The 26185-nt window shown below is 42.7% G+C and overlaps 1 protein-coding gene across 1 annotated transcript in view; it reads left to right on the plus strand.

Moving 5' to 3' along the window:
- CACNA1H (calcium voltage-gated channel subunit alpha1 H) overlaps window positions 1–26185 on the plus strand; it is a 178958-nt gene that overhangs the window by 76413 nt on the left and 76360 nt on the right. The window contains 3 exon segments of the mRNA XM_044303896.1: window positions 22594–22745; window positions 24481–24666; window positions 24890–25007. Coding sequence (XP_044159831.1) covers window positions 22594–22745; window positions 24481–24666; window positions 24890–25007 — 456 coding nt within the window.

Consider the following 26185-nt stretch of genomic DNA (forward strand, 5'->3'; position numbering starts at 1 on the left):
GGATCACTGGTGTAGATGATAGACATGACAAAAAACAAACCAGATCCATATCAGGACAGAAGAACATCTTTGCACAGTACTTGAACCTAAAAGAATCTATTGCTCAGGCACAAGAAGATGGAGAAGGATCCTTATGATTCCTCTGATGACAAGGCATGGCCAAAAGAAAGGCACATTGACGTTGTCCTTTTATAAATGGAAGTCGGTATGCTCACAGGTGGGCGACAGCAGCAGAAGACCCAGGAGAGCAGGGGCAGGGAGAAGGACACCGGTATGGCGGCCCAGAGGCAGAGGGATGCACTGAACCCTAGACAGGCTGGTTCTGAGGGGAGCAGTAGAATTTGCCAATTTCCCAATAATATCCAATGAAGGCATTCACTTGACATTTATTCATTTTATATCAGATCAGTGTCCCCAGTGGATCCTGATGAAAGGAGGACTTGAGTTGCAAGCCGTTGAGACCATAATTGGCCTTGTCTTTTTTTCACTTAACGACCTGGTGATTTTTATCCTGTGGCATAATATCCGCTCTGTAGGGTCACAGTAGAACCATTATCACCATTCAGAGAACCAAGATTCCTTGCAACGATGTTGATAATGCCATGTCGTAGGAGGAAGGGTTGGCTAAAGCACCTCAACAGTTTGAGGACCTCATCAAGCAGCTCTCAATATCTCAGCTTCTTGTGTGGCATGGTGGAAGCATAGTTACGAACAGGAAACGGGATGGGGGTAAGTCTGAAGGCAAAGGGCATCGGACGGGGCGGAAGTTTGTGCAACTTTACCACTAATGTGGGCACTTTGTGGGCATTTTAAAGGCGGATCACGAGGCAGGACTTAAAAGATTTCGGCCCTAGGTTCAGTAGTCATTTCTAGTAGGGTTACATGAGGACACGGGGCTTTGTTATTATCGTTGCGAATCACACGAAAGCTGTTTAATTGGTGCTAAATTTCTAAGAAAGTTGCTGCAATTATGTTGTGCAGACGCTTCACCATTTCATGGCCGCAGCTGGGGCCTGAGCAAGCGCCATCGACAGCAAATGCTAATTAGGACATTGTGGGGTCCTGCTCGTTAGGAGAAAATCTAATACCTCCTAGGTTAATTGGTTTTTCTTTATCCGAATGCTAGAAAATGGAGACGAACAGGAAATATTGAAGTAAACAAAACTCTAGAAAAAGAGTTGTGCTTTTTGTTGTGGCTTCCAGCAAATAAAATCAGCTTAAAAAAAAAAAAAAAAAAAAACCTCTGCTATACCAAGCGCTTTACCCGGGCGGAAGAAATGTATTACATATTGCATCTTTCTTTGTGTATTGTCATTTCCTAAGGGAGTCTCCGCTTGTCTTAAAAGCATGCACCACTGCATTTCAGCCGTTCACCTTCCACTATGTGTTTATCAGCTTCGCTTCTTCGTAGTCGTAGTCAAGTCTAATAACAAACTACAAGAAAATGTAAAAAAAATATTAAACGCCAAAAACCTACATCAGCCCCTTTCTGAGCTCTAATCTAATACCCTTATCTCACATACTAGAGCTAATTTCATAGAAAACCAATTAACCTATCAGTCAGGATGTTTTTGGGAGGTTACCCGCACAAAAACAGGACAAACATGCAAGCTCTATGCAGATACTGGCCGGGGTCAGATTCCAACCCAGTGCCCTATAGTGTCCTACTATACTACAGTTTTCTACAGTTTTTGTTTTGTTGTTTTATTTTTAAGAATTTTTTAAACATTTTTTAACATGCATAATGTTTCATCGGTTCATTTTTATTTTTAGGCGGGGTGCTCTAAGAGACAGGGAGCATTGTGGCGAGTTACTAAATAAAGAATTGGGGGTCTGCATTTCCATATTTGTGCCCCTGTGCATTTTCTCTTTTGCCCCACCTCTTTTATATAGGACATGCCCTCAAGCTATGCCATTTAAATTACAAACAGTACATCTGACCTCCTTCAGCATGCCCCAAAATGAACACAGATCACACACCAGATCCCCTTTATACAGACTCCAGACCAAAGATCCCACCTATACAGACACCACATCAGACCTCACCCCATATACAGGCCCCGGGCACCCCTATATTCAGACCCCAGACCTGAGTTCTAATCTATACAGAGCCCAGACTAGACTTCTCCCCATACACAGACCCCAGACCAGACATCCTATATACAGACCCCAGACCATACCCCCTATATACAGTCCCCAGAACAGAACCCCTATATACAGACCACAGACCGGACCCCCCCCCCCCCACCCATACACAGGCCCCAGCCACCCCTATATTCAGGCCCCAGACCAGAATTATAACCTATACAGACCCTAGTCCAGACCCTTTATATACAGACCCCAGACTATACCCGCCTATATATAGACCGCAGACAAGACTCCCCTATATAAAGACCCCAGACTATATTCAGATTTCAGACCATAACCCCCCATATAAAGATCACAGACATCCTATATGCAGCCCTCAGACCAGACCCCCTTATATTTAGACTGCAGACCAGATCTTCTATATACAGACCCTGGACCTGGACCAACTATATACAGACCCCAGACCAGACCCCTTTATATTCAGACTGGACCAGACCTCCTATATACAGACACCATACCCCCTTATATTTGAACTCCAGACCAGAATCCCCTATATACAAAGCCCCTATATGCAAATTGTAGACCCCCAATGTATACTAACCCTAAAGTCCCAACAAAACATGTTCAGCCCCCAGATCCACTTCCTCAAAATATATTTATGTTCAGACCTCATATTCATACATAGAAGAAATGGCCACAAATGGTTTCATTTTCCAGACCCCTTGCAATAATTCATCATCAGACCTCAAATAAGACCAATCTGTGCTTGAGACACCCCTTTTAGGAGAATATGTTATTGGCGTCGGCTGCAATTGTGAATCTTGCCACCAGGACTGAGCCTTAGCGCTCCCTTCGGAGAGATTTCTATGGTTCCCAGAAGATATGACAACTCTTCCGAGAGTCTGTGAGGACTTTCCTGTGAGCCTCATGGATGTTCCAGCAGAGTTGGCAAGTATGCCATATAATCTCAACCCCACTTCCATCATGATAGGAACACCCACATGACAGCCCACATGAACCTTGGAAATGAGCAATGTAAACTTCCTCTTAGAGTTTGCGTTCATTTCAGTGGTGGTCACAGGGAGAAAGCGTTGATCACATTATAACAGCAGTGGTGGCCTGGTGGGTGTCACTGATCATAAGGCTGAGCGTTGGTCCATTTTCAGCCCGGGCATCAAATCGTTTAGCATATACAATATATATCCATCTGAAGATGAGCGCGGCTAATGGGCCGGCAGCCTTGTACAGATCCCCATTGTTCGCCGAGCTGCTTTCACACACAGCTTGGCTTCCGCCAAAGAAAAATAGGAATATTTTATTAAAATGCTAATGAAAGATTTAGCTTTTAAGTGGAAATAAGAAGCTGCATTTCTCGCGGCTTTTCCCTGCGCTTGGATTGAAGTTTTTGTATTTTGATGCGCAAGTCTTTTGATGGGGCCTCCTCTCGGAAGGAATCCAGGCACAGAATCTAAATGAGCGCATTGTTTGAGGAGGTGCCCGCGTCTTTCCTTAGAAGATAAACTTCTCTTGTGTGCCATGGAAATTCAATCCAGACCTGCAGACCGGTCCTGAGCAATGTGTCTGCGTGACGATGTCAGATTGCCTTTTATCCCTAAATCTTGGATTCGGATGTTTGTAACCCTTTAAGATCTGCCTGGACTATGTGGGATAATTGACAAAGCTGACGCGAGTATGTCACAGGAGCCAGTCTGCTTGGTCTGAAAACACCAAAACACCCCGACCCAATAAGGAGAGACAATTCAGTCCCTGGTGGTCTAAAGCACTAAAGGGGTTCATAAAAAAGTCCATGGTGGTCTAAGACACTGAAGGGGTTCATAGTAAAGTCCCTGGTGGTCTAAAGCACTAAAGGGGTTCATAAAAAAGTCCATGGTGGTCTAAGACACTGAAGTTGTTCATAGTAAAGTCCATGGTGGTCTAAAGCACTAAAGGGGTTCATAAAAAAGTCCATGGTGGTCTAAGACACTGAAGGGGTTCATAGTAAAGTCCCTGGTGGTCTAAGACACTTAATGGGTTCATAGTAAAGTCCATGGTGGTCTAAGACACTGACGGGGTTCATAGTAAAGTCCATGGTGGTCTAAGACACTTAATGGGTTCATAGTAAAATCCATGGTAGTCCAAAGCACTGAAGGGATTCATAGTAAAATCCCTGGTGGTCTAAAGCACTAAAGGGATTCATAGTAAAGTCCATGGTGGTCTAAGACACTGACGGGGTTCATAGTAAAGTCCATGGTGGTCTAGGACACTGAATGGGTTCATAGTAAAGTCCATGGTGGTCGAGGACACTGAATGGGTTCATAGTAAAATCCATGGTAGTCCAAAGCACTGAAGGAGTTCATAGTAAAGTCCATGGTGGTCTAAAGCACTAAAGGGGTTCATAGTAAAGTCCCTGGTGGTCTAAAGCACTAAAGGGGTTCATAGTAAAGTCCATGGTGGTCTAAAGCACTGAAGGAGTTCATAGTAAAGTCTATGGTGGTCTAAAGCACTGAAGGAGTTCATAGTAAAGTCCATGGTGGGCTAAAGCACTGAAGGAGTTCATAGTAAAGTCCATGGTGGTCTAAAGCACTGAAGGAGTTCATAGTAAAGTCCATGGTGGTCTAAAGCACTGAAGGAGTTCATAGTAAAGTCCATGGTGGTCTAAAGCACTGAAGGAGTTCATAGTAAAGTCCATGGTGGTCTAAAGCACTGAAGCGGTTCGTAACGAGTTCCAATTGACGATATACAAGTCAATCAGTGGTCATTTAAAGAGGCCTTTACATGGCCCGACGCAAAGTGAAAGAGGGACGAATGATCGTTATTACAATTATTCGCACCCCATTTATTTTTTACATTGCCGGCAGCACATCCCTGTTTATGTACTTATAGATATAAAAGTGGCTCTCGCGTTCTCTGGTATGGAACTGGTGCTCTGATCGTTATGACTCACCTAATCATTAACCATTGAAACTTATCTATTTCGATTGATCGGCACTCAACATCTGGAATCACCATGGACATACATTTTATTTATAAAACCTTACTCTTTACATGTGATAAAAAATATAAAAATGTAATAAAATATCCTATATAATAAAAGCGCTGTGAGTGCGCTGTGTCCGTGTGTGTGTACCCAGTTTTGAACTGGGCATGTGTCATCACTGGCCTAGGGAAAGCGGTGAGAAGGCTGCAGCGCTACTGTGAGCACTGCTGCCTTCTCGAATAGCTGATCAGTTGGGATCCCGGGTGTCGGACCTCACCGATCAGATACTGATGACCTATCCAGGGGGTAGGTGATCATTATTAAAATCTCAGAAAACCTTTTTAAGATGTCACTTGGAGTCGAGTTCCCTGCGGTTCTGCCCCGAGAAAAGGCTGATGTATTATTACTGCCCTAAAGTAAGAATAAACTAGAACGGTATAATCTGCGCCAAACTGACCACAATGACGCACAGCGTGTGATAAGTTTCTATCTACATATGTTGGACACTATAATAAATTTGGTGCACGACATGTATGGCAGTTTTTTAGGCGCATTTTGCTTAGTAAATCGCACCCAGTGTCTCCATTGCTGTGCTGCCCTGTGTGCTCTCTATCGCCCTGTATGGGGCAAACGTTTCACAGGATCCAAAAGTAACCATGTCCTGACCTTCAGCATCTTACATAATAATAAAAGCCCTGTGTGCGTGCGTGTCCGTGTGTGCCGATTTTTACACTGTGCATGCGCGGCTACCAATCAGCACATGGCGCTCCACACACCGCCCGTACCACCCCGACCAATCAGTAAACGGTGCTCCACAAGCCGCCCGCACCGCCCACACCAGCGCAGACCAATCATGACACGGCGCTCTACACGCCGGCAGGCACGTCAGAGCGCTGACATTTCTGTTCGTCAGTCACAGCACTATCAGCCATATAGAGAGGAGCCCCTGTCAGCAGTCTGACCTACCATTGCTACCAGCAGTCAGTGCCACTAGCCACAGCCACCAGTCACAGTGCCAGCAATCTCAGCCAGCAGTCAGTGCCAGCCATCTCAACCATTAGTCAGTGCCAGCAGTCTCAGCCACCAGTCGCAGTAGCACCAGTCAGTGCCAGCAGTCTCAGCCACCAGTCAGTGCCAGCAGTCTCAGCCACCAGTCAGTGCCAGCAGTCTCAGCCACCAGTCAGTGCCAGCAGTCTCAGCCACCAGTCGCAGTAGCACCAGTCAGTGCCAACCGTCAAACCCACCAGTCAGTGCCAGCAGTCTCAGCCACCAGTCTCGGCCACCAGCCACACGCACCAGTCAGAGCCACAGCCACCGGTCAGTGCCAGCAGTCTCAGCCACCAGTCAGTGCTAGCATTCTCAGCTACAGCCAGCACTCAGTGCCAGCAGTCTCAGCCACAAGCCGCAGACAGCAGTCTCAGGCACAGCCACCAGTCAGTGCCAGCAGTCTCAGCCACTAGCCAAAGCCACCAGTCTCAGCCACCAGTCAGTGCTAGCATTCTCAGCTACAGCCAGCACTCAGTGCCAGCAGTCTCAGCCACAAGCCGCAGACAGCAGTCTCAGCCACAGCCACCAGTCAGTGCCAGCAGTCTCAGCCACAGCCAGCAGTCTCAGCAACATCCAGCACTCAGTGCCAGCAGTCTCATGGTTATGTACTAATGTTCTAGCGTCCGTTATTGTAACTGGCTTAATGTCTAGTAGTTGTATAAAAATACAAACTTATACACCAACACCACTGTAAATGCTCAAAAATCTCACCCGGCAGTGAGAGATCACCGATAAGGACACACATGTGGGGTGGGGCAGGATGTCATACACCATATACATCAATGATGGATCCTGGCACGGGTGTATGACACCCTGCCTCACCCCACATATGTGACATTTTTATATTTTTTATCACATGTAAAGAGTAAGGTTTTATAAATAAAATGTATGTCCATGGTGATTCCAGATGTTGAGTGCCGATCATTCGAAATGCCGAGGTACTTCTGACAAACGAGGATTTTTACTGCCGCATGAAGGATGCAATCATCTGCAGAAGAAGCATTCTTGTGTGATCGGTAGCACCCTTACATGGGGCAATTATAGTAAGTGTCTATACAGCACTGGTCTCTTGAAGGAGAGACACCCTGGCGAAGACAGACTAATGTTTGAAAATTTATAAAAGTCCTGGAACTTCCCCTTTAAATGATAACCTGCTGTCTACCTGCAGATGCCACTAGGGGGAGCTCACAGCATACGGTTTATACATAGAACTCAATAACAGCACAGCATGCAGTGAGCTCCCCCTAGTGGTGGCTGCAGTTAGCAGAGTGTCACCATTTTCTTCTATGTCTACGCAAGGGAATTCGTAGCTCTGCAAAAAAACAGAGCTCCTACCGCTATAAAGATATATTAAGAAATGATTAGGCACAGAATTGTTTGATCCCGCCGCTCACCTTCTCGGTATATTACAGAAATAAGAAAGCAATTAGGAAAACAAACTCTGAATAAGTGCTATCTATTGTTCCAGCAGGCAAAACAGTGTCTATGTGGTTCTTATTAGATCACCATGGCCGCTAAGCTGGAGGGATTGATTTAGACGTGGGCTGATATTGATTCCCGAAGCAGGAGTGGGAGTTCGCAGACTATCTCATCCTGAAACGCGTAACTCATATGGCTGTACCTTGTATGTTTGCTGCTGGGTAGACATGGCATTTTAATCTGCTGCTTTATATCACCAAATACCGTCATGATAGACTGCACGCCGTCACGAGCTGTGCACAAGGGGGGACGGCAGGATTATGTAGGGGTGAGCACATCGCCCCCGCCGATGGTTACTGCTCACGTATCACAAAAAGAGATGGGATGCAAGTAGCATCAGAAAAATCCACGCCAAATCCGTAGAAAAAGATGCATGAGTTACAACCGATTTTGATGTGGGTTATCCGTGGATTTCAACCAGTAAAATGTCATAAAAATCTCACCTCCTTTGCTGCTACTGTAAGGGTTGCATGTGCAGGTTTCGATGCGGACATTGTTTTTACAGTTGAATGACTTCTGTTTGTCATGGAAGAAAACCACGTGCGTTTTTTTTTCTGATGCGGTTTTAATCATAGTCAACCACCCATGACCTAAATCTGCAACGGAAAATCTGCAGTGTATATGCCCTGTGTGAACGTATCCTAAAAGGAACGTATCATCAGGACTTGGTTCCTAAATCGTAAGGTATAGTTACAAGGTGGACTACAGGGAACAATTGCATCCCCTAAATGACCCCCAAAGGGTTAGAAAAAAATGACCTTAGAAGAAGACCTCTTGAAGTCAGTGCTTCAGTGAGGAGTGTATCACGGGACCCGTCATGATTTAGAGGGGGGAGGCTTATGTGAAGAGCTATTTTTTAACAGTTTTGGCCAGGGTGCTGGTTCTCCTTGAAGAGATCTAGCTGATGCAGGAGTCAGGCAGTGCTCCATGGGAAAAAAATATGCAAAGCAGCTCAAATTAGTCTCATGAGTGCCACCTATAGGTAGCTACCTTGTAAGTCAATGACCAACCCATAGTAGTGTACTGTGTATTAAAGGGGCTATCTCATGAAAGCTGATTAGCCTGTATAGAAATGATAGAGGAGGTCTCCTGCTTGAGACCCCACATCTATTAGACACTGGCTCTTATGGACCCAACTTGGCTTTTCGGATAAATTTATGGACAGACTTAGCGTCACCCAGCGATAACAGCCGACAAGCCTGATAGGACTGGTGGAGAGGGCCATGGGAACCTTCTCCTCCACAAGCCTAAAGGGCCACATTGACTGAGTACAGTACACCCTCTCCTAATACATCAGTACCTAAAGTCATAACTACAGTGGAGACTGACATGCAGGCAGAACTGTAGGAGAAAAGTATTGTGGCCATTCATGATCTGTTAGAAGACCACCTCTATGCACTGTAATCACGGTCACTAGAAAGGGCTACATTTGGGGTGTAATGGGAGAAATGGGCGGAGGGCTCCCATCTATCCATATTTTACTGCATGATATTTTTGTAGGATATGTATCATCAGTAAAGACCCACTTATGTCGAGGACCAGAGGGTCCTTTGTGTAGGATATCGATGATCGACAACATCCACATGACAACTTGGTCTTGCCGTTGCAGCAAAATCTCCTCAGTAGCCAAATTACAAGAGAAAACAGATTGCGCTCATCCACATCTACAATGCCAGGGGGCTCCGGTGTCGTGCAGAAATTTGGATTCGTAACTCTTGTTTACCACCGTCGGCTAGACATGAGTCACCATGCTAAACACAGACTGGGGTGGTGAGACGCCGTTGGAGGGACGTGGGACCTATTGAGGAAAAACACCCCCTGCAAAAAAAAATTGCAGATGTTCACAGAACATCATGGGGAGGGGGGTTCAAACTTTTGTAAAGATGATAACATGTAGGAATGAAGACTTAGGTGCAATCAGCTCGAATAGAGAACATCTGTGGACATCTCACTTTACCGGCTTTGGGGAATCTAAAAAATCCCTAATTAATCAGTTCCTCTCCAGTCTGCGATAAGCTTCTCATGCATATACTGCTAAGCGCCCCCTCCCATCGGTGCTCCCTATTCATTTCATACACAAATCCATGCTGAATGTCTTCAATCACAATAGGCCTCGGAGTGCAATCTAGAGACGCTCCGCGTCTTTCTTATCGTCCAGATGGATTCTGCTTTGTATATGGATCGTAATATTTTATGCTATCACCTGGTCATATTAATTCCTGCACGGTGGTCATGACCAACATGTGTCCAGAGGTTTGAAATATGTCTTTCTTGGAAGGTCCTCCTCTTCCTGGAGATCTAGACCTACTAAAACCCAGCACAGAACAAGCTTGAGGAGTTATGTCCTTCAGCTTTCCATGGACTAACTTGCTGCTGAACTTGTGTTTGGTAAGTGGGGCATCAGTACAAAGCTTGAAGAATTGAGACTACCTTAGACTCCCAATAGACAATGTTGGAGTCGTCTAGCATAGCTAGGTCTAAATGGAAAGCCAGAGTTGTAGGAGGTAGCGTGGTTGTCACATGTTATAAAGAGGGAGGTTTTCTGTTTAGTACCTTCAGCATTGTAGACACCGTTTGGTCTAGGTATAGTACTTATGGTAAGAACATGGACTACACTTAGGAAGTTACATATCCAATTTATCAAGAGGCTAAACATTGCTTCCAACTATGAGTCTCCCCTCTGTGAGCCCTCTCAGCCAATCAGCTGTGCCGATAGGGTTCAAATGTCACACTCCCCTGACCCTGTAGATACAGGAAGTCTGGTTAAGGAACTGAGGAGGAGCTCACTTCTTTAATGCCTAGTTTGGCAGTTTGGGCATTGGTTAGCGGTTGCAGCCGCCCAAGGTATGTGCTCCATTGATCATTGTGAAGATAATTAAATCTTAAAAAGTGTAAAAAAAAATGTTTTTTCAAATATTCTATTAGTAAACTTCAGAGTTAACGGAGGTGGGGGTGGGGGGAGACGTTCCCTCATTTCTCATCCAGATTAGTAAGCAACTACAAAGAACGTTTCCAATTCTGTCTGGAGGACCTAACAGCCAACTGATTTCAATGCATATTGTGTAATGCTTTGTTTCTCCTGCGGTGGTGCTGCAGAGCAACTGAACAGTGGCTTCCTCCATAGATTATAGACGATCGCTGTGATCAGATATTTGTTGAAGGACCCTCCTAACAAAAAAGTATTGTCCAAAGTGGACCAACCCTTTCGTGAAAGGCTTTCCATGGCTACAGAATATTGGAATAGCGTGATTCATTGGGTTAGAATGTAATTACGAAATCCGATTAACTGAATAAAAGCAATATTCTACACACAATAAACCAGAGCAGTCAGAATACGTTCCAGATCCCGTGAAGCTTTTCATTGCATCTTAGAGTTTCACATTCTCCCTATCTTCCTCTGATGATAGACCGAGCCTCAGCCACCCAGACATAATGCACAGTAGTCAGGTTCCTAAACATGTCATTACAAGTCAATCATGGCTCTTGCAATCATCCGTCTCCCCGCCGCACACTAAGCTTCATTTCTGGGCTTCTTCATTAACGATGGGTGGCTCGCCATAGTAGCTAGTCATTAAAACAAGGGCTTGCTCTGTTGAACACTCGGGCAAATCTAATTCTGTTAAATGAGAAGCTTGTTTTGTGTCTCGGTTTCAGTAGACAAAGAACCGGTAGGTTCATCTCAGCCGCAAGTCTCATTATTATTTTAACCCTTGACTGGTAGTCGGTCAGTGCTAAGGTAATTACTGGCAAAACTCTCTATTAATTAAACTGCCGAGCTAAACGTGTATCGTTACCTGGTAATTATCCGTCACTCAAAAGTGACAACCGTTGTCCGTATGACTCCACCATGGACAAGAACATCAATCCACATAAACACATAGTTTACATTCATATATGGTGATGTATGGAAATTAATATTGCTCCTCAAAGAAAGCTTTTTAGAGACTGGAACGGGCTTTATCGGAGAACGCTTTGGATCTAACACCCACACACCAAGAATTTTTTAATGGGTTTGCCCTTTACACTGTTTCTCAAAAGAGGTGATTTTGGTTATTGTTTCATTTAAGATTACAAACATAAGCGAGGTCTCTGCAAAAGTCAAGGTCTACGACAAAGACGAAAAAATTAAGTAAAAAGGAAAAGAGTTGAAGGATATCTATGGCTCTAGGCAACTTTAAGTCATCATAACCCTCAAAACAAGGCAAGATAAGTTATTTATGAGCCCAGTAGGTAGAAAATGTTTACATGGTCGCATGGGTCTCCAAGACGTAAATATTTTTTTTCATCTCTTTAACCTGATGTACACAATGTATTTCATAATTCAAAGCTGGGCTTCTCCATTAAGCAATTTTTGAGTTGAAAAAATTGAAAGTAAAGGCAACGGAGCTCATGAAGAGCAGGACTAGAGCTCATGGGTCTTCCATTTAAAACCCCAATGGCCTTGGCTCTGTACTGGTGGTTGTTAGGCAACTGCTGGTAATAAGTCCTGAGGCCACCAGGATATTGTCGGCATTAAACTAGGCATGGACTTGCGGGCAGGGATGTAATATTACCACTTTACAAAGCGTTGGTGCGGCCTCACCTGGAATATGCAGTTTGGTTCTGGGCACCAGTCCATAGAAAGGAAACTCTGCAGCTGGAAAAAAGTATAGAGGAGAGCGACTAAACTGATAGGGGGAACGGAAGGTCTTAGTTATGAAGAAAGATTAAAATAATTGAATTTATTTTGTCTTGAAAAGAGACGTCTAAGGGGGACATGATTAACCTATACAAATATATAAATGGACCATACAAAAAATACAGTGAAAACCTGTTCCATGTAAAATTCGCTCAAAAAACAAGGGGGCACTGCCTCCGACTGGAGAGGAAAAAGTTCAGTCTCCGGAAGCGTCAAAGCTTCTTTATTGTAAAGAAGCTTTGGAATAGACTTTCTCAGGACGTGGTCACAGCAGGAACAGTAGACAGTTTCAAAAAAGGTTTAGATGAATTCTTAAAAGTAAAAAACATTAATGCTTATGAAAACGTGTAGAAATCTGAGTCTCAATTCCTTTTGGGATTCGCATTCCCACCTATCCCTTGGATGAACTTGATGGACGTATGTCTTTTTTCAACTGTATTAACTATGTAACCTCATTGACAAAAAGTACTCGATGAAGTCATCAGATGGTGTGACAATCACTGACCCTGCAATGCCTTAGTATGTTCTACTGGAAGGCATCCTGAACTTGACTTTACCCATTAGGTCTCCTGTGCTTCCTCGTAATCACAATGGCAAGTTATTCATGAGGCTTCCTCGTAATGACAATGGTGTTTTCTTCAATTCTTCTTGTCCTTCTGGTTGTCAGCTTCTTGTTCCCACTCTTGTGTTGACTACATCTCAAGTAGTCCCTTAGCTCTTCTGGTTACTAATATTTATGGCCTCAAGTACATTCCTTGACCACACTTCCATTGCCTCCATACCTTCTGGTTTCAAGACTACTTCTGTTTGTCAAATATCCTAGGACAGACCTTTTTTGTCGGGCTTACACCAAGTTGTTTGTTACTCTTTTTCCCTCCCAACTCCTTTAGACTTGGGACCCCATCACTCACCAATCTGATTTCACATAGAGCAGAATTTTGAAATTCTGGGTCAAATCTTTCCCGATATTTATATCGGTCATGTGGTCATAGGTTAAAAAGGTTGTTCAATGAAAAATATTCTACAGCTTTCAAACCAGCACCTGGATCTGAATTCTTTTGTAACTGCATGTAAAAAAAAAAAATTGCATAGCCACTGAGTTATTCAATAAAATGTATCAGTATAGCGCCACCTGCTGTTTGTTCTTCTTATTTCTTTGACCTGCTCACTGAGATGGCCGCACATGCTCAGTTTCATCCTTCAGCTGCCTCCTGAGCTGTGATAGGGAGAGCTGAGACACGCCTCCTGAGCTGTGATAGGGAGAGCTGAGACACGCCCCCTGAGCTGCAACAGAAAAGCCATGCCTCCTGAGATGTCAGCTTTAAATAGATCTAGCAGAGCACTGAATGGGGAGATCTCTGGTTCCATGTGAGGTACAGGGCTGGTTCTAGCTTTGTTAGAAAGATATTGTCATGTACTATATCAGTTCCTATTCACATTTTTTACATTAGTCATGGGATAACCTCTTTCAAGACCCCATTCATACACGATAGATATTTTTTCAGTTGAACTTGCCATTTTCGGCTGGCCCAGCCAGCAATCTAATGTCGTGAGTTTCTGATGCTCTCCTGACAAACTGAAGATTCATTTCAATGTTCAATCTTTTTGTTAGTGTTGAGCGAAGTGAAGCATTCAAAGCAGAATTCGGTCAGAAGTTTAGGAAAACTTCGATTAGCAACTATTCCGAATTTCATTGCGCATCACTTTTAATCAATCAAGTCTTGCTTGCAATACCATATCTTACCAGATGGAGTGCTCTACCTGTACAAATCACTCACTTAGTTACGTGTATTAGTATTTTTCTAAAGCACCACCTAGTGGTGGGAAAATTCAATGCACAATTTTAGATTATCAGCAGGTGAGGGAGGTGTGTGTGGGGGGGGGCACATTTGTAGTTTTGTAGCTAGCCCCCTCCTCTCTTTATATGATCCAGCGTATGATGAGAAGTAACCATGCTCCCCTGTAGCTAGTGTGGAAAATCTTTCAGTTTCTGGCCATGTGTCATTTTGTAGAGAATGTTTAAGAAAACAGCCACAAAAACATTAGCTGCATATTCCTCCAGGCGGACCGCCAACCAATATATTTCCTGGTATTTATGCCTTACTGCCTGAATCTATTGCATTGTCGATAAAAGCCGTTTCGCTAAAACCAACAGCAGTTACATCCCGTGAAAACACAAGATTACAGAGCGCCCGGCGCCCCTTCCCCCCCCCCCCCCCCCCCCAGCGCCTAAATCTCCAAGAACATTTCAATTTATACCGTTCTCCATCCTTCATCCAAATGACTTTCTTGTCACATTGAAGACAGGTAGAAAGTTACTTTGCAGAATTCCAAGCGATTATTAAAAGTGGGAATCAAATGGGAGAAAAGAGACAAGCTCGAAAATAATAAAAAAATAAAATAAAAACGAAACAAAAAATTCCCACCCCCCAAAAAAGGTTATCAGGACTCTGAAATGAAAGCGTTATCGCCTCAAAGGAGGAGACGTCGTTAATTAGAAGCGTGGATAAGCAGAGCCGCTGGTGTCGGAGGGTTTAATTGCTGTAGCGCAGCCACGTCTTGTAGATATTTTGTTGTTATATTGACTCATTTTTCTTCTCTAAGTGAAGCCAAGAAACCGAGAGCAATAAAGTGTGTGACATAAGTATATTACTCCCAGATATAGGCTATTTGTGGGGTCTGAAAAAAAAGATCAGTGAATGTACAGTACTATTCCCATTGTCTGGACGTCAGGGACCAGCGGGATGCTAAATTAGCTGCAATTGGATGTTGCAAGCTCTGGTGTAATTAAAGAGAACTTACCAGCAGGATCAACCCTACTAGACCAGACACACAGACGGGTAGGGTTAATTCTGCTTATATTAAAATCGGTTGTGGCTTTCCTGAGGAAAAAAACAACAACTTTTATTCATAATACAAATGATGGCTTCAGTTCATCGAGGGGCGGGGCCTAGCCCCTTGGCGCACCTCAGCTTTCCAGTGTTGACCCTGCCCCCGCGGTGCACTGATGCTTTCATTTGCAGTAAGAACAAAAGTTTTTTTTTTGGTGGAGGGGGAGACCACTACTGATTGTCATTTTAATCATGATCAACCCTGCCAGTGTGCCCGTTTTAATGTTTTTAAAGGAGGCCTCAAAGAAAAACGCCCAACGGAGTCCGCTCCTTGTTTAGTTCACTCCACTTCAGTCTTCCCTTTAGGGACAAGAGAATATGGAATTTTACTGGTGCAGAGCCGCAATACCACACACAACCTGTGAACTGGGACGGTGCTGTTTTTGGAAGAAAGCAGCCTTGTGTTTCTAATTCTGGACAACTCCTTTAATACCACCTATGATTTGTGTCCCTCATAGATACTGTGAGTAGCGTTAGGGTTCTCCTTTGTGATTGCTAATGTTGGGGTGACTGTGAACATGTGGAGCTGTGGGATGTGACATACCTGTGACAACTTCCTGTAGCCCTGTAGTCGATAGTAATGGTGGTTATTAAAGGGGAAAAATAATTACGAGAAAGGGCTCAGAGTGGGTTATTGGAAGTTGACTTCTGACTCCCGATCCTGTCTCGAAACACAGGAAATGCCAACTCAGCTAATCACTGATTGAGGTGGGCCACGATTGGCTGAATATTTCCTAGTATTTTCTGTGCTTCGAGACAGGACCAATGAAAAGGCCGGCATGGGACCTGGTATAAACAGGAGCGGCAGGGAACCGTTGAGGCGAGTATAACTTCTAGAGTTTTTGTTTTAACCAGTTCAGAGCCTTTTGGCACAATTTTTTCCCCAGTGGACACCCCCTTTAAGCGTAATAGGTATTAAAAAAATAGGGAGACTGACTAGATAGAGCTGGCCTGGGTATGAAGAGTGGATGGTGGAGGATGCCATGGTGGTCAAAACCCCTGGATCTTGTGGCCTTTCTGCCTTCCCGAGAATCTTGCCTCTGTATCCTGCAAAACCGAAGCATTACAGAAGAAATTGCAAAAAATTGACCAAAATCAAGATATAGATAGCTACAACTACCTTTCCCTCTACCATTATGTGGCACCAACCCTTTACCAAACACTTGCCTAGATTTCAGCAAGAACATGGAGATCAGGCATGGTCATAGTCACTGTTCTTAGTCAATGGCTGGAGGAAGTTTGAAGGTCTCCTTACATGACCATAGAATACTGATTAAGAAATTCCTTGGGACCGGCTGCCATCTTCGCCTCTTTGGCAACTTTTGACATGGTTTTTATACTGAACAATAGGAGACACATTTAATTACAAAAATACGCAAAAAAAATCCCATACACGTCTTCAAATAGTTTATTTCATATTTTTCATCCAAAGCAAAAAACTGCTGAAAAAGCTACAAAAGGTTCTTAATTTCTTAAAATATCTTGTGAACTTTTTGTGAAAACTCCACCACTAACTGCTTTCAAAATGTGAAACGTCCAACTCAGTGACTGTTCATGGTAATCAAAAGCAGTAACTTCCTGCCCGGTTTATAGTGTGGGTATGGCTATCATTTTACAGCATTTTGTTGGCACGAGAAGGTTGCAATTGTTCTAGGGTCTAGTCAGGAAAAAAAGTTCCTATTTATACAGAGACCAAAAACTCCACCAAAGTCATTTGCTTGTAAGAGGAAAAAAGTCCTTTGTAAGGTCCTGTGTCTCGAAAGACAAAATAAACAGGAGACATGAGCCTGTTAAATGTCCTTGATGTTCGCTGACATATCTGTGATCTCCAGACTACAATGATGAGATCTGCTTAAAGGCAAAAACAGCCATGTTTGTTACATTACACATAACTGAAAGGCAAATCCAGTTACAAGTGATACATCAATAGCAAAAATCTATGCAGACTATACTGTATTTACTACAGTAGCACTATTATCCTACACCCTGTGTTCAAAAATATATACTACTATAATACTGCTCCCTATATACAAGAAAATAACGACTATAATACTGCTCCTATGTATAAGAATATAACTACTATAATACTGCTCCTATGTACAAGAATATAACTACTATAATACTGCCTCCTATGTACAAGAATATAGCTACTATAATACTGCTCCTATGTACAATAACATAACTACTATAATACTGCTCCTATGTACAAGAATATAACTACTATAATACTGCTCCTATGTACAAGAATATAACTACTATAATACTGCACCCTATGTACAAGAAAATAACTACTATAATACTGCTCCTATGTACAAGAATATAACTACTATAATACTGCTTCTATGTACAAGAATATAACTACTATAATACTGTTACCTATGTACAAGAATATAACTACTGTAATACTGCTCCCTATGTACAAGAATATAACTACTATAATACTGCTCCTATGTACAAGAATATAACTACTATAATACTGCTCATATGTACAAGAATATAACTACTATAATACTGCCTCCTATGTACAAGAATATAACTACTATAATACTGCTCCTATGTACAAGAATATAACTACTATAATACTGCTCCTATGTACAAGAATATAACTACTATAATACTGCTCCTATGTACAAGAATATAATTACTATAATACTGCCTCCTATGTACAAGAATATAACTACTATAATACTGCTTCTATGTACAAGAATATAACTACTATAATACTGTCCCCTATGTACAAGAATATAACTACTGTAATACTGCTCCCTATGTACAAGAATATAACTACTATAATACTGCCTTCTATATACAAGAATATAACTACTATAATACTGTTACCTATGTACAAGAATATAACTACTGTAATACTGCTCCCTATGTACAAGAATATAACTACTATAATACTGCTCCTATGTACAAGAATATAACTACTATAATACTGCCCCTTATGTACAAGAATATAACCTATAATACTGCTCCTATGTACAAGAATATAACTACTATAATACACAAGAATATAACTACTATAATACTGCCTCCTATGTACAAGAATATAACTACTATAATACTGCTCCTATGTACAAGAATATAACTACTATAATACTGCCTCCTATGTACAAGAATATAACTACTATAATACTGCCTCCTATGTACAAGAATATTACTACTATAATACTGCTCCTATGTACAAGAATATAACTACTATAATACTGCTCCTATGTACAAGATATAACTACTATAATACTGCTCCTATGTACAAGAATATAACTACTATAATACTGCTACCTATGTACAAGGATATAACTACTATAATACTGCTCCTATGTACAAGAATATAACTACTATAATACTGCTCCTATGTACAAGAATATTACTACTATAATACTGCCTCCTATGTACAAGAATATAACTACTATAATACTGCTCCTATGTACAAGGATATAACTACTATAATACTGCTCCTATGTACAAGAATATTACTACTATAATACTGCCTCCTATGTACAAGAATATCACTACTATAATACTGCTCCTACAGTATGTACAAGAATATACCTACTATAATACTGCTCCTATGTACAATAATATAACTACTATAATACTGCCCCTGTGGTGTAGAATGCTATATATTATATATTTCAGTGTTTTTGGTGTCGGACCAGTAGGTAATTCCTTAACCTTTAGTTTGTACTGATGTTACTTTCTTTAATCTTTGTCAAATTAAAAAGGAAGCGTTCACTTTATCTTCCTGCGAACCCCAATTATAGATAGCGGCTCTAAACAGCATTTGCATGTAGCGGGACGTTCCCCTGGAGACACATTTTATTTAATGGCATTTTCTTGCTGCTCCGGATTCCTCCAGTGAATTACAATACGTTCTCCGCAGTTTAGAGTTTAATATGTCACTTAACAGATTTTTCGGAACGCAGAGAATGCTGGGGTCGCACACTGACCAGTAAATGGGAAGCCGCACATTTAAAGGGGTTATTCAATGATTGATGTAAAAAATTAAAAGCAGACATCATGTAATATATGACAACTTCTTCCTAACAAAGCTAGAACCATTCCTGTACCTCACATGGATCCACAGATCTCCACAATAATTGCTCCTATTGCTCTACTACATTTATTTCAAGCTGACAGCTTGGAGGACGTGTCCTTTCTCAGGAGCGTGTCCTTTCTGCTGCAGCTGGTGGCAGTTGAAGGATGGAACTGAGCATGAGCTTCCATCTCAGCGAGCAGGACAGAGAAATTATAAAAAGAGCAAACAGCAGGTGGAGCTATACAGACAGATTTCAGTGAATAACTACATGGCTATACTAAATTTGTAATTACATGCAATTACAAAAGTATTCAGATGCAGGAGCTGGTTTAAAAAATGTTAAATATTTTTTGTGGGACACCCCCTGTAAATCAAACCAGAAGAATTTCCCTCTAAAATAATTTAAAAAGTCCCTTCCATGTGATTGAAACTGGATTCTGTTCATGTCAGAAAGCCACTCCCAGAAGTGGGAGGTCTTGTACAGGTTAGGGGTGGTCCCAGAGGTGGGGCTTATTTGGGAGACTTTGATGCATTTGGTGATTGCTACATGACAGCATTCACAGATATCATCAGAATGTCTCAATAGTGCAGCCTCAGGCTTTGGGCCTGTAACATCAACTGCTCATATCTCAGCCTAGAAGTAAGGTATTCAGACACAGTTTTAACATTTCTAAAGTCCAGGTGCAGTGGCAGAGTTTGGGGTGGCACCAACGCTACACTGGGTCCCCCAGACACCGCCGAGGTGTCACCACATGTTGCTGCTCTCTGGAAGGGATGATAAGGCATGGTGCATCCCAATGGGGAAAAAGTCCAAAGAGTCAGGGTCTGCAGTAAACCAGTGGGCTTCTTTACGGGAGGAACTCAAGTGCAAAACAATACAGACAGTGCACTGAGCTGGCTTCTCCAGTCTCCTCCTTGGCAGTAGAAGGGTTTGATGCTGAGGAAAGGCCTGAGCTAGCTGTCCCTCTCTCTTCAGAAGGCTGGTGATCCAGGATCTGTGGCAGAGTATCACCTTCTTAGTGTTTTCTTCTGGTCATTCAATAGTCTAGCAGAGTCTCCTCTTCCAAGCACTGTTCCCTAACGGCAGGACACTAGGGGCTCTGACTGCTCTACTTATGTACCTTTTCTAGCTAGACTAGAACCTTCTAATGGGAGGGGTGGAGTGGAGACACTCAGCACAAACAGATACAATGTTACCACTTCTGTCTGGCAAATATTTACATTAGAGCTTCAATAATACTCAATGGCAATGACACAGCAGTTTTTCCAGACAAAAACAAGTTTACAGACATAACAAAGCTAAAACCAGACATTCAAAAGGTCAGATTGTCTGGTTTTGGTAGTAAACAAGTCTGTCTTTTTCCCTCCAAAACATGTATTTCTTTTAACCCAATGGCAGCTGTGGAGAATTACCAGCTTCTCATTCAAAGTCCCAAAGGTCTCTCATTATTCATTAACCCTTTCCACAGAGCCTCGCAAATACAGTGCAAATGAACAAGATAAATATAAAATGCAGTTACACAGTATTAAACAATAGAAGTCAGTGCAAGTTAACCCTTTCAAGTAAAATAAAGCAAAGACAATAGGCAAATGTCCAAATGTCAAAGTACCCCTGCTCCAGGGTACTACACAGGCAGGGGACTTTTTATACAGGACTGCCATATTGGCTGACATTCACATACCTGACGCCTATCTGTGAACCACTGCAGCCCGTCTTTTTTTTTTTTTCTTCTTTTTTTTTTTAGGCCTGTCAGTAAATATTCAGGCTCTTGGCAGCCCCCGGAGAGCTGGCAAGTATAAATATGCCTCTCGCCTGAACCAGACATATATATATATCCCTTCTTTGTAATAGCTACTGTATGTATGTGGCTTCCCGCCAAGCGCCCGGACCAGTCCGTATCCACAGTGCAGCCGGCACACTGAAACGCAGCCAAACCACTGGGCATCTAATTAGCTCTTTCACACTCCGGCAGACTTCGCTCCTTGATAGAGGACATGTCTCAAGCTGAAAAGACTTGAATAATCAGATCATACGGAAAATTCTGTCCATGCCAAAATAAAGAGGCGACCGGGCTATGTAAAGTGTCTCCTTTATTAGTGGTGGGAGCGCCCTCCTCACTATAGGGTGGGCACCGGCAACGCTCATCAAGGTCACACAAGAAAAGAGACAAGATGGGACAAAAAGTGTTAATGATTTATTTATTTGGAAGGGGGGGGGGGTCCTTTAGAGAATTATACGTCTGCTCAGCAGATGTATCTAAGCCTATCATATGTGATACTGTTAAATTAAGCCTATCCTAAGTAAGGGCTCATGTACACTGCCTAAACAGATACGGTTGTGTGCAGGAGCCCTTATACTGTCTACTAAGATGATGTATCTAAGCTTATCAGGTGGTACTGTCTGACGATTAGCTGGTGTATCTAAGCCTATCATGTGTGATATTTTAAACCGGTGTATCTAAGCTTCCCATTTGTGAGACTGCTATCCATTTGGCTGGTATATCAAAGACTATCACGTGTGATACTCTGAACCAGTCAATCTAAGACTCCCATGTCTGATACAGGTGCCGATTAGCTGGTGTACTGAAGACTACTGCTGCTGAGCAGGTGTATCTAAGCCCTTGATGTGTGATACTGTCTGCTGAGCTGTGTATGGGATTGGTGGGGATCCCAGAGATCGGACTCTCACCAGTGATAAAATGATGTCATATCCAGGTGATATACTATTTAAGGGAGGCATGGCTTACCTGAGGCTCTCCAGCTGTTGCAAAACTACAACTCCCAGCATGCTCAGACTGCCTACAGCTATCAGCCTGCAGCAGGGCATGGTGGGAGTTGTAGTTTTACAACAGCTGGAGAGCCGCAGCTTGGCCATGCTTGATTTAAGGGGTCAGCAACCTCTGGCACTCCAGGTGTTGTGTAACTACATCTCCCATCATACACACTTGCTTGGCTGTTCTCTGAACTCCCACAGAAGTGAAAGGAACATGCTGGGAGTTGTAGTTTCCCAACAGCTGGAGTGCCGAAGGTTGCTGATTCCTGTGCTATTACGTTATAACAGGGAGACTCAACCTGTGGCCCTCCAGCTGTTGTAAAACTATAACTCCCACCATGCCCTGCTGTAGGCTGATAGCTGTAGGCTGCCCGGGCATGCTGGGAGCTGTAGTTTTGCAACAGCTGGAGAGCTGCAGGTTGGGCATCCCTGCTTTATAAGATGGGAATACCCATTTAAATGATTGGCATGCTACACCCCTAGGTCCTGCATTAGGTATAGTACAGTGTATGAGGCCACTGGTTGGGTTGGCTGAGCCCTGACCGATGTATTGTCTGCTCTTCTGTGTACTATACCATTATAACGATGCATTATAACCTCTGCGCTTTCTCCCTGCAGCCTGAAGAGCTGACCAACGCCCTGGAGATCAGTAACATCGTCTTCACCAGCATGTTTGCCTTGGAGATGCTCCTGAAGCTCCTCGCTTTTGGAATGTTTGGATACATCAAGAATCCATACAATATCTTTGATGGAATCATCGTGGTCATCAGGTGATTGCTTCTTTTTGCTGCTGGTCATCTCAGGAGCTTCAATGTAAATCCCAACCCCCTCCTCAAGTACATGCCCATTTAAGATAACATTAAAAAAAAACTACAACGGTCAGAATGGCAAAAAAAATTGTTTCCCCTCAGGGACTGCCCACCGCTCCTGTTCCTACACTTCCTTGCCCCTCTTGAGACACAGGAAATAATGGCTCAGCCAATCACTGTCCTCAAAGAACATCAGTTTTGCCTAGCATGAACCTATAAGCCAGTTATAGACATAGCAACATAGTATTAAAAGTGCAAACACGAGATGGAGACCATATTGTCCCTCAAAGAACACCTATAAGCAGGATCATCCCTATTAAATCAGGCAAACAGCCGGGTAGGGTCGATCATGCTGATTAAAATGATACCTGTTTTGTGAAAATCGGTTGCAGCGTTACCGAGATAAAAGACTTTTATTCTTTATGCAAATGAGGGCTTCAGTGCAACGCGACTTTCGAGTGTTGGCCACGCCCCTTACTGCGCTGATGCCTTAATTTCCATGAAGAATAAAAGTCTTTTTTTCTCAGGAACGCCACAGCCGATTTTCACGAGGCAGGTATCAATTTAATCAGCATAAGCAACCCCACCAGGGAGCTTATCTAGTTTAATAGGGTTGAATCTGCTGACAGAGCCCCTTTAAACCCAATATTTGTGCTCCACTGGCATTATTATACTGAATCAAATTTTTCAAACTTTTTATTATCGTGCTACGTTGACCCCTGGACCCTCTCATTGTCTCTTCTAGGAAAGTCAATACTTTCTGCGTCTAAACTAAATGCTATACATTGATTATTTAATGGAATCCAACTTTCAAATGAAATTGGTTTCCTAAATTGATTCCCTTGTTAAGATAATCCAGGCCGTCCCATGTAAGTGGACTTTTCAGAAGCACTGTCACACAGTTGACCATGCATTACCAAAGAGGGCTAGAACACATGGAATATACCTGTGCTGCCAGTGTCTGTGAGACCCTTAAAGGAAATAGCCAAAATTATCTAAAATGAATTTTGCTTTGTAAAAAGAAAATTAAAGGAAACAGTTCAGCTTGTTATATAATATATTCTAGAGCTGCCTTTCTTATCCTAGTTAAAGTTTAGTTTTTTCTAAACTTGTCACCTGCAGTACCACTTCTCACCACTTGGCCGATGATTAATATTTTCATAGGCTCTAGTGCAACAGCGCCACCACCAATTAAATCTAAGACAATGTAATTTTAAGAGCTAAATGGCGACATCTAACAATAAATCATTTTATCAATTTTCAGAAATTGTAAAAAGTGTATGATTTAGAGGGTCTAACTAAATATTATTGACTAATTATTGACAATAAATAGTTGACCTATGGGTACAACTCTCAGCCTTCTTTAGGGCCACCATCTTGAATTTAGCGTAAACATTTCAAACTCACAGGTGGGCATCATGGTCCTCCAAAGTATGTGTTGTATCATTGGGTACTATAGAAAAGCACATTCCCGCTCTTAGCTCTAGGGGCTTGCTATGCTCAGTCATCGTTTTCTTTTTGTATGTAGCGGAATGATACGTGTAAGACGTGAACAGTTTAGAAGCTTCTGCTGTTGCCTCATCTCATGCCGCCCACCATATCCTCTCTTCTCATAGTGTTAAGTTGTGACTACTGAGTTGCCTGTAGGTTGCTGTGATGGAGACACTTACCGCTATACTGCTTTCCCATCATTCAGTGTTTGGGAGATCATCGGACAGTCAGACGGGGGTCTGTCTGTGCTCAGAACATTCCGGCTGCTTCGCGTGTTGAAGCTGGTCCGCTTCATGCCAGCTCTGCGCCGCCAACTGGTGGTCCTGATGAAGACCATGGACAATGTGGCTACGTTCTGCATGCTTCTCATGCTCTTCATCTTTATCTTCAGGTACTGGATCATTTCTGCTACATCAGTATTGCCCGTCAGTGCCATCCCTGCTTCTATAATATAACTCATCCATATCAAGACATAACTCCTAATATTCATACAATAGTATTGATGATGTTGACCTAATTCTACAAGTAGGGTCTTCAACCACCCCTTTCCGTCCCCACGAATATCCATCACTTCGGTGATTGGCTAATATTGCTGTGTTCTTTGCTCCTTGTAGCATTCTTGGCATGCATCTCTTTGGCTGTAAGTTTACTCTGAGGACAGACAATGGAGACACCATTACCGACCGGAAGAACTTTGATTCCCTTCTCTGGGCCATTGTGACAGTTTTCCAGGTAAGAATATTCCTATGACCTCTTCCATAAATGTTCTCACATCTATCCACACGTATTAGAAAAATCTGATTAATAGGGCAGTAGAAGGCACCTGAGACAGATTAGTTCCTATGACCATGCTTCCTGACAACTCATGTAAAATGCTGTTTGTCATCCCTAGCTACCAGGAAAAACATCTGGGTTCTGGGTTGACAACTTGGTGACAAAGAGAAGGAGAAAAGAATGTAGGCAGCATTCATGCCATGTCCCATCTTAGCCGGCAGAAGTAATCAGATTTATCTCAAATAAATTATATGCTTACAGTTTACATCCATTCACCTGACAAAGCACCAAGGACTTGTCCATTTTTGAAAGCCAAGTACCTGTCTCTCTACAATGAACATAAAATAATTCTCCTTCACTAATATTTTAAGACATTGAAGAGTCTTAAAGGGGTTGCCTGTAGTAAAGAACCCCTTTCCGAATGGTAGTAATAGGAGAGATTCATCAAAACAGCAAAGGTCATCTGTTCACATCACATACATTGTGATGTAGATATAGCAGGTACTAAACATACCTATGAGGTCATATTATAGTAACAAAGGCCAAAAGGGTGTCCTTTTTGTCCTCCATCTGGCTGGTATACATTACTATACCCAAAGGTATGGAACAGCCGAGTAGACTCTCAATTCCATACAACAGTATCCACACGGTATATATTTTTGTACAGTGGGACCCTATGGGTGACAGATCCCGCTCTATGGCACCTGTGAGAGACATCCATTAACATAAACTGCAAGTCTAGGCCTATAGGTTAAATGGGGGCCATAAACGAGATGTGAAAAGAGCCTTACTTTGGAGGACCACAGGTATCTATGAATTACATGAGGGCCCATTGATTCCAGTAGGCATTGTGTAATGACCAAATGATAACACTGGTGGCCCCTGAAGTAGGATACCATAATCGAGACCATGTGTTGGAAGTAATCTATCATGTCAACTTCCCATAGAGTATCTACCTAACCATGTAGATGCTATGGGCCCCTAGAGAGATGGACGCCCAGATCCAAGAGCCTACAGGCATGGGTGTGGGAAATCACCACATGAATCATGAAATGGGCCTAAAGAAGCACAAAGTCCTCCTAGTTAGAGGACTTGTGTTAAAGGAAACCTGTCACCTGGAGTTTGGGTATAGAGCT

This window comes from Bufo gargarizans, chromosome 8, assembly GCF_014858855.1.
Source record: "Bufo gargarizans isolate SCDJY-AF-19 chromosome 8, ASM1485885v1, whole genome shotgun sequence".
Taxonomy (NCBI): Eukaryota; Metazoa; Chordata; class Amphibia; order Anura; family Bufonidae; genus Bufo; species Bufo gargarizans.